At 44.2% G+C, this 14,803-nt stretch overlaps 1 protein-coding gene across 2 annotated transcripts in view; it reads left to right on the forward strand.

Annotated features, from left to right (window-relative positions):
• F2RL1 (F2R like trypsin receptor 1) overlaps positions 1–14,803 on the forward strand; it is a 38,878-nt gene that overhangs the window by 8,956 nt on the left and 15,119 nt on the right. The window contains exon 2 of one of the 2 annotated variants that reach the window (XR_016392708.1): positions 1,457–4,416. Coding sequence is in view for 1 of the 2 variants with exons in the window: in XM_089909037.1 (XP_089765163.1) it covers positions 1,457–2,568 (1,112 nt within the window). In the remaining variant the exon portion in view is untranslated. Of the gene's footprint in view, positions 1–1,456; positions 13,707–14,803 lie in introns of those variants that run through there. The other variant, XM_089909037.1, reaches the window with a different exon arrangement.

Consider the following 14,803-nt stretch of genomic DNA (forward strand, 5'->3'; position numbering starts at 1 on the left):
CCTCTGCCTTTCTCATAAAGACAATTGTCATTGGACTTAGGGCCCACCTGGATAATCCATGATGATCTTCCCATCTCAAGATCCTAATTGCATCTACAAAGACCTTTTTTTCTAAATAAGGTAAGGATCACAGATTCTAGGGGTTAGGACATGGACATCTCTTTTGGGGGGCCACCCACTCTGCTAAATGAGAAGTGAAGTATTGATCTCTACACCCTTTCATCCTCCACCCACCCTAATCACTGTCACTTCTTAGTTGGGAAGCCTTAAGAGAAGTGAATAATCCTGCTGAACATGGGTACAAAGGTAGCAGAGGAAAAAATGATGACTGAACATACAAATTATCAGATAAACTTGTGAGTAGGTTGCACATCCTCCCTGGCATACTGTAGTGCCCTGGTGAAGGACTGCTCGTCCCCAGAATTAAAGTCAGATCCTTCCATGTCCTCACATTGTCCCTCATGTTCATCCGCAGGTCCATGAGCACCTCGTTGGCATAGGCTGGCTATGCCATTGGTTTGTGATTTGTAAAGTTTAATTCATAATATGGGGATGAGAGTGGAAATTGTTAAAGCTTGCCATGTTACTTGCTTAAAAGTCAGAATACAAATTTGTCTGAACAGAAATCATGCACCTATCCGTCCAATGACCTTGCGGCCGGAAGGCTTGCCTGTCTTCTGGCTTCCATGGGAAGGTCTCCAGGAAGCCCACACAGAAGTGGGGGATCCCTGCCCACGGCTGAGGCTGTCCTTGTGGCTGGAGAGGGACTATCTCTGTGCTCCTGAGAATCTCGCCGTGTTGGACTTTGGGCTAGGGAGTGACAGGCCAGGCTGGATCCTGTCTTATGGCCCCAAGTGAGATAGATGGCCATGATGAGAACAGGTAGGAACTAATGAGTGTGGACAGTTTGTAAAAATAAATTGAGATACCGTAACCTTTTTCAAGATTCATAGAAATCAATGTTATCTTCTACACATACTTCACAACGCTCCCATAAAAAATACCTGCTGTTAAAAAAAAAAAAAAAAAAAGCAAGCAAACCAATCCAGACCATAGAAATCCCAGTAATTCCATCACCCAAAGAAAGCACCCGTAAGTATTTTGTGTACTCCTTCTCCTGTCTTTTTCCTTTCTCTTCTTTCACACAGCACAGGAAGCTTTCTTCAGCTACACTGCTCTGGAGAAAGGCAGGGCTGCCGTAACATGCTGTCCGTGCCAGTTGTCTCTCAATCCCTTTCAGTTCATTCTGCTTCTTTTTCTCCTCAGCTGCTCTCCTCCTTTCCTCTTCTGCCCAAATTTTCAGGTGACTGTAGTGCTTAGCAGCACCATCTTGTCCGTGACCTTCCCACCGGCCCTCCTGTCTTTCTTTGAAGTGATTTTATTTGGACAAACCAGCATTTCTGTGGAAACGTTGATTTCTGTAATGACCCTTGTCTGCCTTGCCTTTCTTGCACAGGAACCAGTAGACCCTCTAAAGGAAGAAGTCTCATTGGTTACGTTGATAACTCACCTCAGATCACGGGGAGAGGAGCAACAGTGGAACCAGGCTTCTCTGTGGATGAGTTTTCTGCCTCTGTCCTCACTGGAAAACTGACCACTGTCTTTCTTCCAATTGTCTACATGATCGTATTTGTGGTTGGTTTGCCAAGTAATGGCATGGCCCTGTGGGTCTTTCTTTTCCGAACGAAGAAGAAGCACCCTGCTGTGATTTACATGGCCAACCTGGCCTTGGCGGACCTCCTCTCTGTTATCTGGTTCCCTTTGAAGATTGCCTATCACATCCATGGCAACAACTGGATTTACGGGGAATCTCTCTGCAAGGTACTCATTGGCTTTTTCTACGGCAACATGTACTGCTCCATCCTCTTCATGACCTGTCTCAGTGTGCAGAGATACTGGGTCATCGTGAACCCCATGCTGTACCCCATGAAGAAGGCGAGCATTGCCATCAGTGTCTCCCTGGGAATATGGCTGCTGATTCTGCTGGTTACTATCCCCTTATACGCTGTGAAGCAGACCATCTACATTCCAGCCCTTAACATCACGACCTGTCATGATGTTTTGCCAAAGGCGGTGTTGGTGGGGGACATGTTCAATTATTTCCTCTCTCTGGCCATCGGAGTCTTTCTGTTCCCAGCCTTCCTTACGGCCTTTGCCTATGTGCTGATGATCCGGACCCTCCAATCTTCTGCCTTGGATAAAAACTCAGAAAAGAAGAGGCAGAGAGCCATCAAGCTCATCGTCACTGTCCTGGCCATGTACCTGATCTGCTTCACTCCTAGTAACCTTCTGCTCGTGGTGCATTACTTCCTGATTAAAAACTGGGGCCAGAGCCACATCTATGCCCTGTACCTCGTAGCCCTCTGCCTCTCCACCCTCAACAGCTGCATTGACCCCTTTGTCTATTACTTCATTTCACAAGACATCAGGGATCACGCAAAGAATGCTCTGCTTTGTCGGAGCGTCCGTACTGTAAAGCAGATGCAAGTATCCCACACATCAGTCAAATTCTCTAGGAAATCCAGCTCTTACTCTTCAAGTTCAACCAGTGTTAAAACCTCCTATTGAGTTTTCCAGCTCCTCGGATGTAAGTTAGGTAGGGGGATTTGGAACCTGATTAACATTATGGGGATGCTTCTGTTGTTTCCCAACCAAGGGGGTTTCACCACATACCATGTATATGCAACAGCTCTCAGGATTGCTGGGAGCTTCCCTGTTTGCATAAGGAAAGTCCCCCAAATTAACATAGATGTCAGTTTCAGAATTCCTCTACTCAGGTGCTCCTGGAAATGGAACTGATGGAAGCAGACTTTTCAGAAGGTGGAGAAGAGACAGAAACCCAGTGACTTGCAAAGATTAGTATTGGCGTGAAGACCAAGTTCTTAGCTAAAACTACATTTTACATCTGGGGTCAGTCACAACCATGTTAGGGCTTCAGGGCCCTCAGAGGTGATTGGTCCAATTGACTGGCTTTAAGGATAAGGAAACTAAAGAGGTGAGGGAGCTGCCCAGAATTAGGTTTCCAACCAATGGCAATAAGTTAGGACTGCACAGTTTTGAATGGTCAGTGGGGTTCTTGTACCACCTCATCAAAATCCTTGTGGATCGGGCTTCCCTGGTGGCACAGTGGTTGAGAGTCTACCTGCCGATGCAGGGGACACGGGTTCGTGCCCCGGTCCGGGAAGATCCCACATGCCGCGGAGTGGCTGGGGCCGTGAGCCATGGTCGCTGAGCCTGTGCGTCTGGAGCCTGTGCTCCGCAACGGGAGAGGCCACAACAGTGAGAGGCCCGCGTACCGAAAAAAAAAAAAAAAATCCTTGTGGATCTTGTTGAAAAATGCAGATTCATTATACTCAGGAATCAGAGCTCAGAGTCTGGGGACAGGGCCCAGGAACCTTCATTTTAACAAGATTTTCGTGCACTCCAAACTTTGGGAACTATTGGTCTGGGTACTGCTTTGACTTGACAAGGGGCCATGGCAGTTTTTGAAAAGAGAAGCAAACAGGATGTTGTGTGTCTCTTTTATGTTCAGCTTATAATGAATTCTGTTTGTTGACTTATTGGGACCTTCAGTTATTTATCAATCCTTTGAGCTTTTGTGTATATCATTGTCACTTCAAGGAAAATACATCAAGGATTTTAAATGTAGAAAAATAAATTTTGTGTAACTCTTTACTGACTTCAATGAAATCTTCAGGTTGTCTGAATAATAGATTGTTTCACGACTAGGAATAGTGTTTACCACTTAGTATTTTAAAAAATTATTGTTGGGGCTTCCCTGGTGGTGCAGTGGTTGAGAATCCGCCTGCTAATGCAGGGGACACGGGTTCGAGCCCTGGTCCGGGAAGATCCCACATGCCACGGAGCAACTAAGCCCGTGCGCCACAACTACTGAGCCTGCGCATCTGGAGCCTGTGCTCCGCAACAAGAGAGGCCACGATAGTGAGAGAGAGGCCCACGCACCCGATGAAGAGTGGCCCCCGCTCGCCGCAAATGGAGAAAGCCCTCGCACAGAAAAGAAGACCCAACACAGCCAAAAATAAATAGAAAATAAATAAATAAATTAAAAAAAATTATTGTTGGACTATTTATTGCCAGTTTTGTTGACTTGTTATCAAATATGAAATTATAAAGCCGTCACTGGGTTTGAACCACATCCCTTTGCAAAAGAACTTCTGAAATAGAAGTGATTTGCAATGTATTTAAAGAGGTACTTGACTCCAAGCTGACTTTATACAACTGGTGTATTTGTGACCTTTTAAAATAATTGTTTTATTGTATGATTGATTTATAAATAACACATGACTTATTTTTTTACAACTTATCTCTGAATTATGTGGCTTTTGCTTTCATTTTTGTTTTCGAGGGAGGGAGTGAGAGAAGGGAAGCAAAGGCATCACTCTTCTAAGAAGAAATGTAAGTGATTCTCACATCTTATTTTTTACGTAAATAGGGCCATATTATACACATTGCTCTGTGATAATTGTTTTTCTTTTAACCACATTTTAGAATTCTTTCCATGTCTGCATCTATGAATTGACCTCCATTTTTAAAGGATACAGACTACTTAATATCTTGGATATATTGTGACGTTTTAGTCATTTAGTTATTTCCTACCTATGGCTCCTGAAATTGTTTCTCTCTCTCCCTCTTTTTTTTCTTCTTCCTCTTTTAAAACAGTGCTGGGTTTCCCTGGTGACGCAGTGGTTAAGAATCTGCCTGCCAGTGCAGGGGACACAGGTTCGAGCCCTGGTCTGGGAAGATCCCATGTGCCACGGAACAACTGAGCCCACGTGCCACAACTACTGAGCCTGTGCTCTAGAGCCCATGAGCCACAACTGCTGAGCCCACGTGCCATAACTACTGAAGCCCTCACACCTAGAGCCTGTGCTCCCCAACAAGAGAAGCCACCACAATGAGAAGCCTGTACACCACAGTGAAGAGTAGCCCCCGCTCACCACAACTAGAGAAAGCCCGCGCACGGCAACAAAGACCCAACGCAGCCAAAAATAAAATTAATTAATTAATTAACTAATTAAAAAAATAGTGCCTCATTGAACATCTGTGTGTAGACATCTTTGTGAGTATTTTTGTAGGATGAGGTCCTGAAAATAGAATGGCCAGGTCAAAAGTTATCGATGCCCATTTAAAATTTTGGTAACACTTGCCAAATGGCCTTCAGTAATTTATACTTCTACCAAAAAGTATGTTTGCACCTATTTCCTGAAATGCTCATCCATCAATCTTCTTTTTTTTTTTTTTTGCCGTACGTGGGCCTCTCACCGTTGTGGCCTCTCCCATTGTGGAGCACAGGCTCTGGACGCGCAGGCTCAGCGGCCATGAGTCACGGGCCCAGCCACTCCGCGGCAAGTGGGATCCTCCCGGACTGGGGCAGGAACCCGTGTCCCCTGCATCGGCAGGCGGACTCTCAACCACTGCGCCACCAGGGAAGCCCCATCAATCTTTTGAAATGTTACCAATCTAATAGGAAAAAATCTCATTGTTATTTTACTTTGTATTGAAGCAGCACAGCTTAGTGGCTGCCAGGCAGGGCTGAATTCTGACTCCATTATTTCTTTGTTTTATTTAACTTAGGGAAGATGCTTCTCTGTGCTTCAGTTTCCTCATTTGTAAAATGAGGATAATAGTATCTTATAGAGTTATTAGGATTAAATGTTTGGCACATATATGCTCATAAATTTTATGTAGCATTATTACTGTTACTCCCTAACTACTGATGTGATCTCATTTCTGATTTGCCCCCTTTCACTTCAGTGCCAGATACACCCTGCCTTCCTTGCTGGCTCTGCTTTCGGTCTCATAGCAGGCTGTCTCATAGTGGGGTTCCCATTTTATAGGTGGGAAAGCAAAAGATGGTGGACACAGGATAAAAGGGAGAAGAAACAAATGGCTCTCAGGAGCCCTGCAGGTGGTCTGTGGGCTCATCCAATGGAAAACATTTTTTTGGTATTTGCTATTTTTTAAGTGATTTTTAAAAATTAATTATTTTTGGCTGTGTTGGGTCTTTGTTGCTGCGCGCAGGCTTTCTCTAGTTACGGTGAGTGGAGGCTACTCTTCGTTGCAGTACGCAGGCTTTTCATTGCGGTGGCTTCTCTTGTTGCGGAGCACGGGCTCTAGGCACGCGGGCTTCAGTAGTTGTGACACGTAGGCTCAGTAGTTGTGGCTCACAGGCTCTAGGGCGCAGGCTCAGTAGTTGCGACGCACGGGCTTAGTTGCTCTGCAGCATGTGGGATCTTCCCAGACTAGGGATCGAACCTGTGTCCCCTGCACTGGCAGGCGGATCCTTAAACACTGCGCCACCAGGGAAGTCCCTACTATTTCTTTTTTTTTTTTTTTTTTGCGGTACGCGGGCCTCTCACTGTTGTGGCCTCTCCCGTTGCGGAGCACAGGCTCCAGACGCGCAGGCTCAGCGGCCATGGCTCACGGGCCCAGCCGCTCCGCAGCATGTGGGATCTTCCCGGACCGGGGCACGAACCCGTGTCCCCTGCCTTGGCAGGCGGACTCTTAACCACTGCGCCACCAGGGAAGCCCCCTGCTATTTGCTGATGGTTAAAAAAATCAAACTGAATAAAAATATATAAAATAAAAAAATTTTACTTCTTTGCTACTCATGCCCATTCTTATTTCTCAGAGGGAACTAATTTTTATAATTTATAGAAAATATATGTATTTTATATGTATGTTATATGTATGTTATACTCTTAAAATAAGAATGAATATGTATGTGTATGTAAATACATATGTGCATGTATATGTCAACTTCTAAATCAGTTCATATGGATCTTCCTCATTATTTTCAGTGACTAGGTAGTATTCCGTGCACGAGTGATCATAATTTAATCACTACCTATTGAAGAAATATTTTTCTTGGTTCATTTTCACCAAGTCTGTGAATCTACATTAAAAAGTGTAAAAAAAAAAAGATTTGGGAAATAGAATCATGAGTGTTTGTTTGCTAAAGCAAATTCTTTTCCAATCATGTTTGTTTCTTTTGCCTTTGAGGAGTGGCTCACAAAGGTCTTGTTCTACCTGAATCAGGCCCCTGACGGGAGGGAGGAGGAACTCTGAACCTGAGCTTGGAAATGCTCTGCATGTTCTTGTCTTTGCTCTGTGCCCCCAGTCTTAGTGCACTCTGATTTTTCTAAACTATCTGAATACTTGAATGTTGCACTCCTTTGGCTCCATTGACTAAAGGAGAGCTCTCTTAATTTGAAAGTGAATGTGGATTGTCCCACTGTGCGGGACACATGTTGAACCGGCTTGATTGGAGTTGTTTGGGCATTTCTCTGTATGTCATTTCAGTCGTTTGTAGCAGGAGTTTCAGAGGTAATTAATTTCCCAGTTATCAAGATTTCATAAATCCTAGGGCCATAATCTTATCAGTATGCACAGTTTACTGATTACAACTTTGTTCCTGTAGCTTTAACCCTCTGGAGGCCCTTGGAGGACTGGAATGTATTACCAAATCAGAGGTACAGTTCATCATACTGTTCCCAGGTCTCATCGATTAAAACCATGGGTCTGCTGCAGAGCTTGGATGTTGTCTTAAAAAGCAAAGTTTCTGATTTCACAGTAGTCAAAGGATGTGTCTAGTCCATCCCCACTCCTCATTCTGAAGGGGAAAAAACCAGACCCTGAGGGATCTGGTCCTCCATTTTATCCAAAGCCTTGGAATGTCACTGAGATGGTTGTTTAAATGTAAATAATTGGAGTCACTCAGGTCACACTTTGGAAATGCCTTTTTTTGAGGGAGAGCATGACGAATTCTGTGGTTTGGGTATGAGCTGCCTTTGCCTCTACCTGTTGGTCAATCTGTGGAATATTTCCCAGTGTCTGTCTTTATTGGTGAGAAAATAGGCACAACCAGTTCTGCACCGCCTCCTGCAGAAAACACAGCCTTAGCCTGTGGCCTCCACGAACTCTAGTTAAGCCATCAGCACCCAGCAAGTGTGAGTGGTTCATTCACTCATCCCACAATGATTGCAACATTGTTGCCTTATTAACTGCAAAGAATTAAATCAGGATTCCCACATTAGCAACATCCTAACTGTGGGATTAATGTTCTCAGTGAAATTAATCAATATTAAAAAAAAAATCCTCCAGTATTTGGGTTAATGGAAGGCCTTTAAAGAAGAGCCTATTCTAAAGCCAGGTCTTGAGAGTGGGAGAAAGTCAAGAAAAACAAAAGAACAAGAAGGCTTAGGAAGGGCCATTACTGTGGCTTCTCTCTTAATATTGTGATGCTTAAACCTTTCAAAAAATAAACCTAAAAATTATAAAAGTAATAAGTGGTTCTTGTAAATAAATCTGAGAATATAAGAGCATATACTGAAAAGTGGACCCATCCACGTCAGAACCTAGTTACTCCCTTTGTGCATCCTTTGAAGTATTTTTTATGCATGAATAAGTATAAGTACATATATGCTTCTTTTTAAAAGTAAAAGACTTATACTATGTATGTTATTTATGCATAATCAATTTCCTCAAAACTTAGTGGCTTAAAGTAACAATAAACATTTGCTAACTGGTGTAGTTTCTGTGGGTCATGAACTGAGGAGCAGTTTAGCCACGTGGTTCTTGCTTGGGATCTCACGAGGTGGCAGTCATCTGAAGGCTTGACTGGGGCTGAGGATCCACTTCCAGTGTGGCTTCCTCACAGGGCTGGCACGTTTATGCTGGCTGGTGGCAGGAAGCCTTGGTTCCTCTCCATGAGGGCTTCTCCACAGGCCTGCTCAAGTGATCTCATAACACGAAGGTTGGCCTCCCCCAAAATGAGTGATCCAGAGAACAAGGAGGACCTGCAATGACCTTTAGAACCCAGCCTCAGAAGTCACACCATCATCTCCACCTTACTCTACTGGTCACACAGACTAAATGCAATTCACTTTGGGAGGGGACTACATAAGAGCATAAAAGCAGGAGTCAAGGATCACTGAGGGCCATATTGGAGGCTGGCTACCACACTGTATATGAACACATCTTGGACATTATTTCCATATCAGCATTTAGAGATTGACCTCATTATTTTAAATGGTTGTATCCATTGTATGGATATACTATATAAGGAATCCTCCAGCTTTTAGGTTGTTTCCAGATTTTTGCTATACATATATTGCTATTCAGGCAATCTTTGGGTGAATATCTTTTTATATCTTTACATACTTGTTCATTCAATATTCTTCCACCATGTACTATATGCCAAGTCATGCTCAAGGCAGTGAGGGACATTGTGGAGAACAAAATAGACAAGATCCCTGTTCTCACTGAGTTGACTTTCTGATTGGGCAGAGACCAGAAATAAGAAAAATATCTACTAGTAGTAAATTTTAAGAGAGGGCAAATGCTAAGAATACTAGGGTTTCAGGGAAGGTTTCAAAGAAGGTGAAATTTAAGTTGCAATATAAAGGACAAGAAAGCCAGCCCTGGGAGGATCCCAAGCAAGGGCTTCATGGGAATGGGTGAGGGGAATAAGTATGAGCAAATAGGTTGGAGAGACAGGCAGGTGCTGGGTAACTGAAGAGATTTGTAAGGGGGTAAGGAGCTTGACTTTCCTTCTAGGTGGGATGCCATAGGATTGTCTTACTGATAGTCACAGGATATGGTTTATAGAAGGGCAAGAGGGAAGCAAGAACAATTAGGGAATTCCAGCAACGCAAGCAAGAGATGATGTCGGCTTGGATTCGGGTGATGATAGAAGGGAACTAATTTGGGCTGCGTTTTGAAGGTAGAGTCAAAAGATGTGAGGAAAAGAGAAATCTAGGAATCGAAGATCATGGATTTTTTTCTCAGTGGATAATGATGAAATAATTAGGCGTGAGCAAGTTTGGAGTTTGAAAGTCAAGAGTTCTGTTTTGGCCAAGACATCTTGAGTTTGAGATGCCTGTCAGACATCCAAGTAGAACCGTTGAGTAGGACATTTGGATATCTGAGTCTGGAATTTTCAGTGATCAGGGTGAGAGATCCAGATTTGAGTCTTTGCCATATCACTAGCACTTTTAAAGTAAAGGACTTAGCTATTCTAGGCAAGAGAATAGATGAAGAGAAGGGGGCCTAGGACAAAGGCCTTTGACACTTAAAACTTTTCAAGCAGAGAAGGAGCCAGTAAAAGAGACTGAGAAGGACTGGCCGCTGGAGCAGAAAGAAAGTCCAGAGAATCTGTTTTGGGGGAAGCCAAGGGCATGAAGGAGAGAGGGGTCAATCACAGGAAATATTACTAGAGGTCAAGTGAGATAAGAACAGAGAAGTGACTATTGGATCTTATCACATGGAGAACGTTGGTGACCTTGACAAGACCATCAATCTCTATGTTGTGGTGGGGAGAGGAAGCCAGAAGGTTCAAGAAAGAATGAGAAGTAAGGAAGTGAATGCAGTGATGATAGACAATCCTGACAATCCCATACAGCAAGTTTAATTGCAAAAGGGAGCAGAGAACTGTGGGGCAAGAGAGGCACTGAGAGTGATTCTGTTATCCTTTTTTTTTTTTAAAAATACTTTTTGGCCACGCCACGTGGTGTGCAGGATCTTAGTTCCCTGACCAGGGGTCGAATCTGCACCCCCCTGAAGTGGAAGTGGGTAGTTTTAACCACTGGACCACCAGGGAACTCCCTCTGTTATCTTTAGAATGTGGTGATGGGAGTGATCCAGTAGAGAGCAGAGAGATACTGATGGTGGGAGAGACTTTGGATGTACTGTATTTCTAGAAGTAGAATTCCTGGGTCAAAGGGTATATATCATTTTGATCAGGATTAATTGCCCTATTGAGATGGCATACCAGTCAGTTTACACACTTGTCAACAGTGTGTGAATGTCTTTGCCTCACACTGTTGTAAACACAGAGTTTTCACAGTCTTAAATACTTGCCTATCTAAACTTCACAAATTTTGAGTGTAATCGTCATGCAGAGCTATGAGCACCTTGGGAGAAATGAAACTGTGTCTTTCCTCCTTTATTTACTTTGGGCATATTCTTTTCCTGCCAATCTTCACCACTAAAGCAGTGCCACTTGAAAGGTGCTAGCTTTGGGGAAATTTGGTCCCATTTCTCTTTGTATTGTCTCTGAGATGAAACCTAAAGTATTCTTTTGGGTGGGTTGCAGAAAACTCCTGTTCCATTTGGGACCTCCTTTGTTCTAGAAAGTCCTCTATCATTCTTTCACAGAGAATAGGAGGGCATGGCTGCAGCCCATCCGCCTGATGCCTAATAGCTTGGAGTCTGGGCCCTGGCCAGCTCACCTGCAGGTGAGGGATTAATCCTCAGCATCACCAGGTCTTGGCTGTCATCTGAGTACCTTACTCCAGCTTCAGCATGTAGCCTGGGGTGCGTGACTTCAGTGCATAAAAGAGTTTAATTAGAGCTTCTATGTAGCACTGGCTAGACTTAATTACCTAATCCCCCGACAGAGTAGTTTAGCCAAGATCTTGTGTTCAGAGCTCTTTCAGAAGCTACCTGGGCACTTGGAGGGGACTGTATCTAGTTCTTATTGGTGACAGACAAATTTTCCCTCCAACTAAAGATTTTTGTAGATGGGAGGTTTTGTTTAAAATATAGCTGATTTATCATTTATGGTTTATGGTTTTAAAGACCATTATGAATTTATGGTTTAAAAAGAATTGCAGGGCAAGGAGGGAAATGATAATATTTATTCCAATGATAGTTTCTGTTAATTAAAACTAGAATCCTTTTTTTTTCTTTACTTCTTAAAAATTTAATAATTATGGAGAATTTTGTACCCACACAGAAGATGACTGAATTGTATAAGGAAGCTCTAGGTCCACGTACCCATCACTCAGTCCCAACAACCATCAACCCTTCAATTCTGCCCCTTTCAGCACCACCCCGTTTATTCTGAAGCAAGTCTCAGAAATCATATTATTTCACTTGTAAATGTTTCAGTGATTCTAAAAGAAAAGGAGTTTAAAAATCATACCTTAAAAATAAGCAATTCTTTAATATCAAATATCCTGTCAGTGTTCAAATTTCTACTTGTCTCAAATGTCATACTGGGTTTTTTTGTTTTTTTTTTTTAAAGGGCATATGCGTTTTTGTTTTTTTTTAAAGAAGATGTTGGGAGTAGGAGTTTATTAATTAATTAATTTATTCTTGCTGTGTTGCGTCTTCATTTCTGTGCGAGGGCCTTCTCTAGTTGTGGCAAGCGGGGGGCCACTCTTCATCGCGTTGCGCGGGCCTCTCACTATCGCGGTCTCTCTTGTTGTGGAGCACAGGCTCCAGACGCGCAGGCTCAGTAGTTGTGGCTCACGGGCTTAGTTGCTCTGCAGCATGTGGGATCCTCCCAGACCAGGGCTCGAACCTGTGTCCCCTGCATTGGCAGGCTGATTCTCAACCACTGCGCCACCAGGGAAGCCCGTTTTTTTTTTTTTTAGTTAAAAAAAAACCCCCTAGAATCCAAATAAAGGTCACACATTGCAATTGATTAATGTCTTTTAAGCCTCTTAATTTATCTTTTTTTTTTTTTTCCTTCTTGCAATTTATTTGTTGAAGAAAAAACAGGTTATTTGTTGGGAGATTTTCCCACAGTCTGGATTTTGCTAACTGCACTCCATTGGCAATTTAAAAAGCCTACCGTGGGAGAGAAAAGGCTCTTTTGACCCAAGAACTCTGATTATATATCCGTTCATTTTGCACTTTATGGGAAGCAACTAGGAATACTAAACTCCTTATCACTTTGCTCTTCTATGTAAGGATCTTTTTTTTTTTTTTGATGTACGCGGGCCTCTCACTGTTGTGGCCTCTCCCGTTGTGGAGCACAGGCTCCGGACGTGCAGGCTCAGTGGCCATGGCTCACGGGCCCAGCCACTCCGCGGCATGTGGGATCCTCCTGGACCGGAGCACAAACCCGTGTCCCCTGCATCGGCAGGCGGACTCCCAACCACTGTGCCACCAGGGAAGCCCCTATGTAGGGATCTTAATGTGCTCCTAAGGACAGGGAAGAGCAGGCCCCAGGCCACTGTCCACACCTGGCTGGCTGTGCCTGGGAATTCCACTCTGACAGGACCCATCCTTAACTGACAGTGTGGACGTTCCACATGTGCCTTCTGCTCCCACACATTCATTCTGGCCTCCCCAGAATGTCCATCATTCTTTAAATCTACAGTTTGGAGCTTTTAATTTTCTTTTTTCAGGTGGGCAGGAATAGTTATTTTAGAAAGAGAGATGTTTCAGTCTCCAGAGCCTATCATGGAGTTTTTTCTTTCAAGATACTCTTGTGTGTGTTGGACCCTTTCCGACCTGTGTCTGCCCCTCTCTTTTCTTTCAAGTGGTGATTCTCTAGGCCAAGAGCGATCTTAGGCCCAGGGCTGATGGTCCAGGATGCCCTGCGCTGGCTGGTCTAAGGAGAAGCATGAATGGCTTCTGCGTCTTTTTGGGAGTGGTATTCAACTGACATCTGGGAAGGCATGAGCAAAATTAAATAAAATCTCCTGAGCAGATCTAGGGAGGCCAAGCCACAACTTGAAGGTTCTTCTGGATCTTTCAGCTTGGACAGGAATATGACACCTGAGTGTCTCGAGGTGAGGTGGGAGTGAAGCAGGAGGCCAGGATGGTCACAGGAGCCAGAAGGAAACTAACTGTGCAGGGCAAGGGGCCCATCAGAAGCCCAGGGCTCTGAGCCACTATCAGCCCCTCCCTCGTGTTTCTTTCTCTCTCTCTCTCTCTCTCTCTCTCTTTCTCCTTGTGGCCAAGGTAACCAGGACACCTTTTACACAGGAAGCCCTATGGTAACTACCCTCTGACCTTTTTTTTTGTCCTACCCAACCCCTGCCTTATGGCCCAGAGCTCTCCTTCCTCGAACTTCAACCTTTAGAGTTAGAAACCAGAATCTTCCACTTTTTTCTTTCTTTCTTTCTTTTTTTTAACCTTAAAGCTGCCTTCTGGGGAGATGAGGTAAGGAGAATGCTCTTATCTTGATTTCAGGGGGTGGAGATGACAAGCTTCCTCCAGAGAGCTAATTCTGGAGCCCTGACTGGGAATCACCCAGGTCTCAGGAAGTCTTTGTGGCTGTGGAGTCCAGATTCAGGGTGTGGCAGGTATGTTGTTTGTTATCAGGAGGGAAAGCAGGCAGAGCTGTAATTTATGACTTAGAGCCCATAAATCTCTGAGTGAAAAGAATGCAAGGCTCTGAGTTTCCCACGAAACTGCTTGAGATAGACCCCCCTACCAGCGCCCCCCAGTGGTGAAGAGCAAGTACTCTGGAGCCAGATGAACTGGGTTCAAATCCTCACTTCACCAACAGTGACTTTGGGAAAATTACTGATTTCTCAGTGCTTCAGCTTAATGAGCTGTAAGACAGGGCTAGTGATTCTTCATATGATTTCTGAGGATGAAATGAATGAATACATTTAAACTGTCTAGAATGGTACTTGGCCAGAGTATGTGCTGACTAATATTACTATTATTTTCCTTTAATCCAGTTCCTGTGCAGGGACAGTGGAAAGCATGGGGTGATATGGGAACACTAGGAGGGCTTCAACATTCAAGGGAGCTGAGGGGTGTCAGGGAGGCTTCCTTGGAGGACTAATGCCTGAGCTGGGTAACTGAGCATCCCAGGAGCAGCGTGTTATGTGTGGGGCAGATGGGCAGGTGAGATGGGTAGGAGTACCTCACAGAGCTTAGGCTTAACCTGGAAATTGTGGGGACCCTCCATGAGGTTAAGGTAGGGAGACGGTCAGGTGTGCCTCCCAGCAGCTGGTGGAGGCTGAGTTTGAAGAAAGGCAAAGTGGGTGCAGGAGGTGAGTCTGGTCTCTTACAGTAATTCAGGCCAGAAATG

This window comes from Delphinapterus leucas, chromosome 3 (genome assembly GCF_059928025.1).
Source record: "Delphinapterus leucas isolate spDelLeu-1000000601 "Yukka" chromosome 3, BTC_Dleu_Yukka2, whole genome shotgun sequence".
Taxonomy (NCBI): Eukaryota; Metazoa; Chordata; class Mammalia; order Artiodactyla; family Monodontidae; genus Delphinapterus; species Delphinapterus leucas.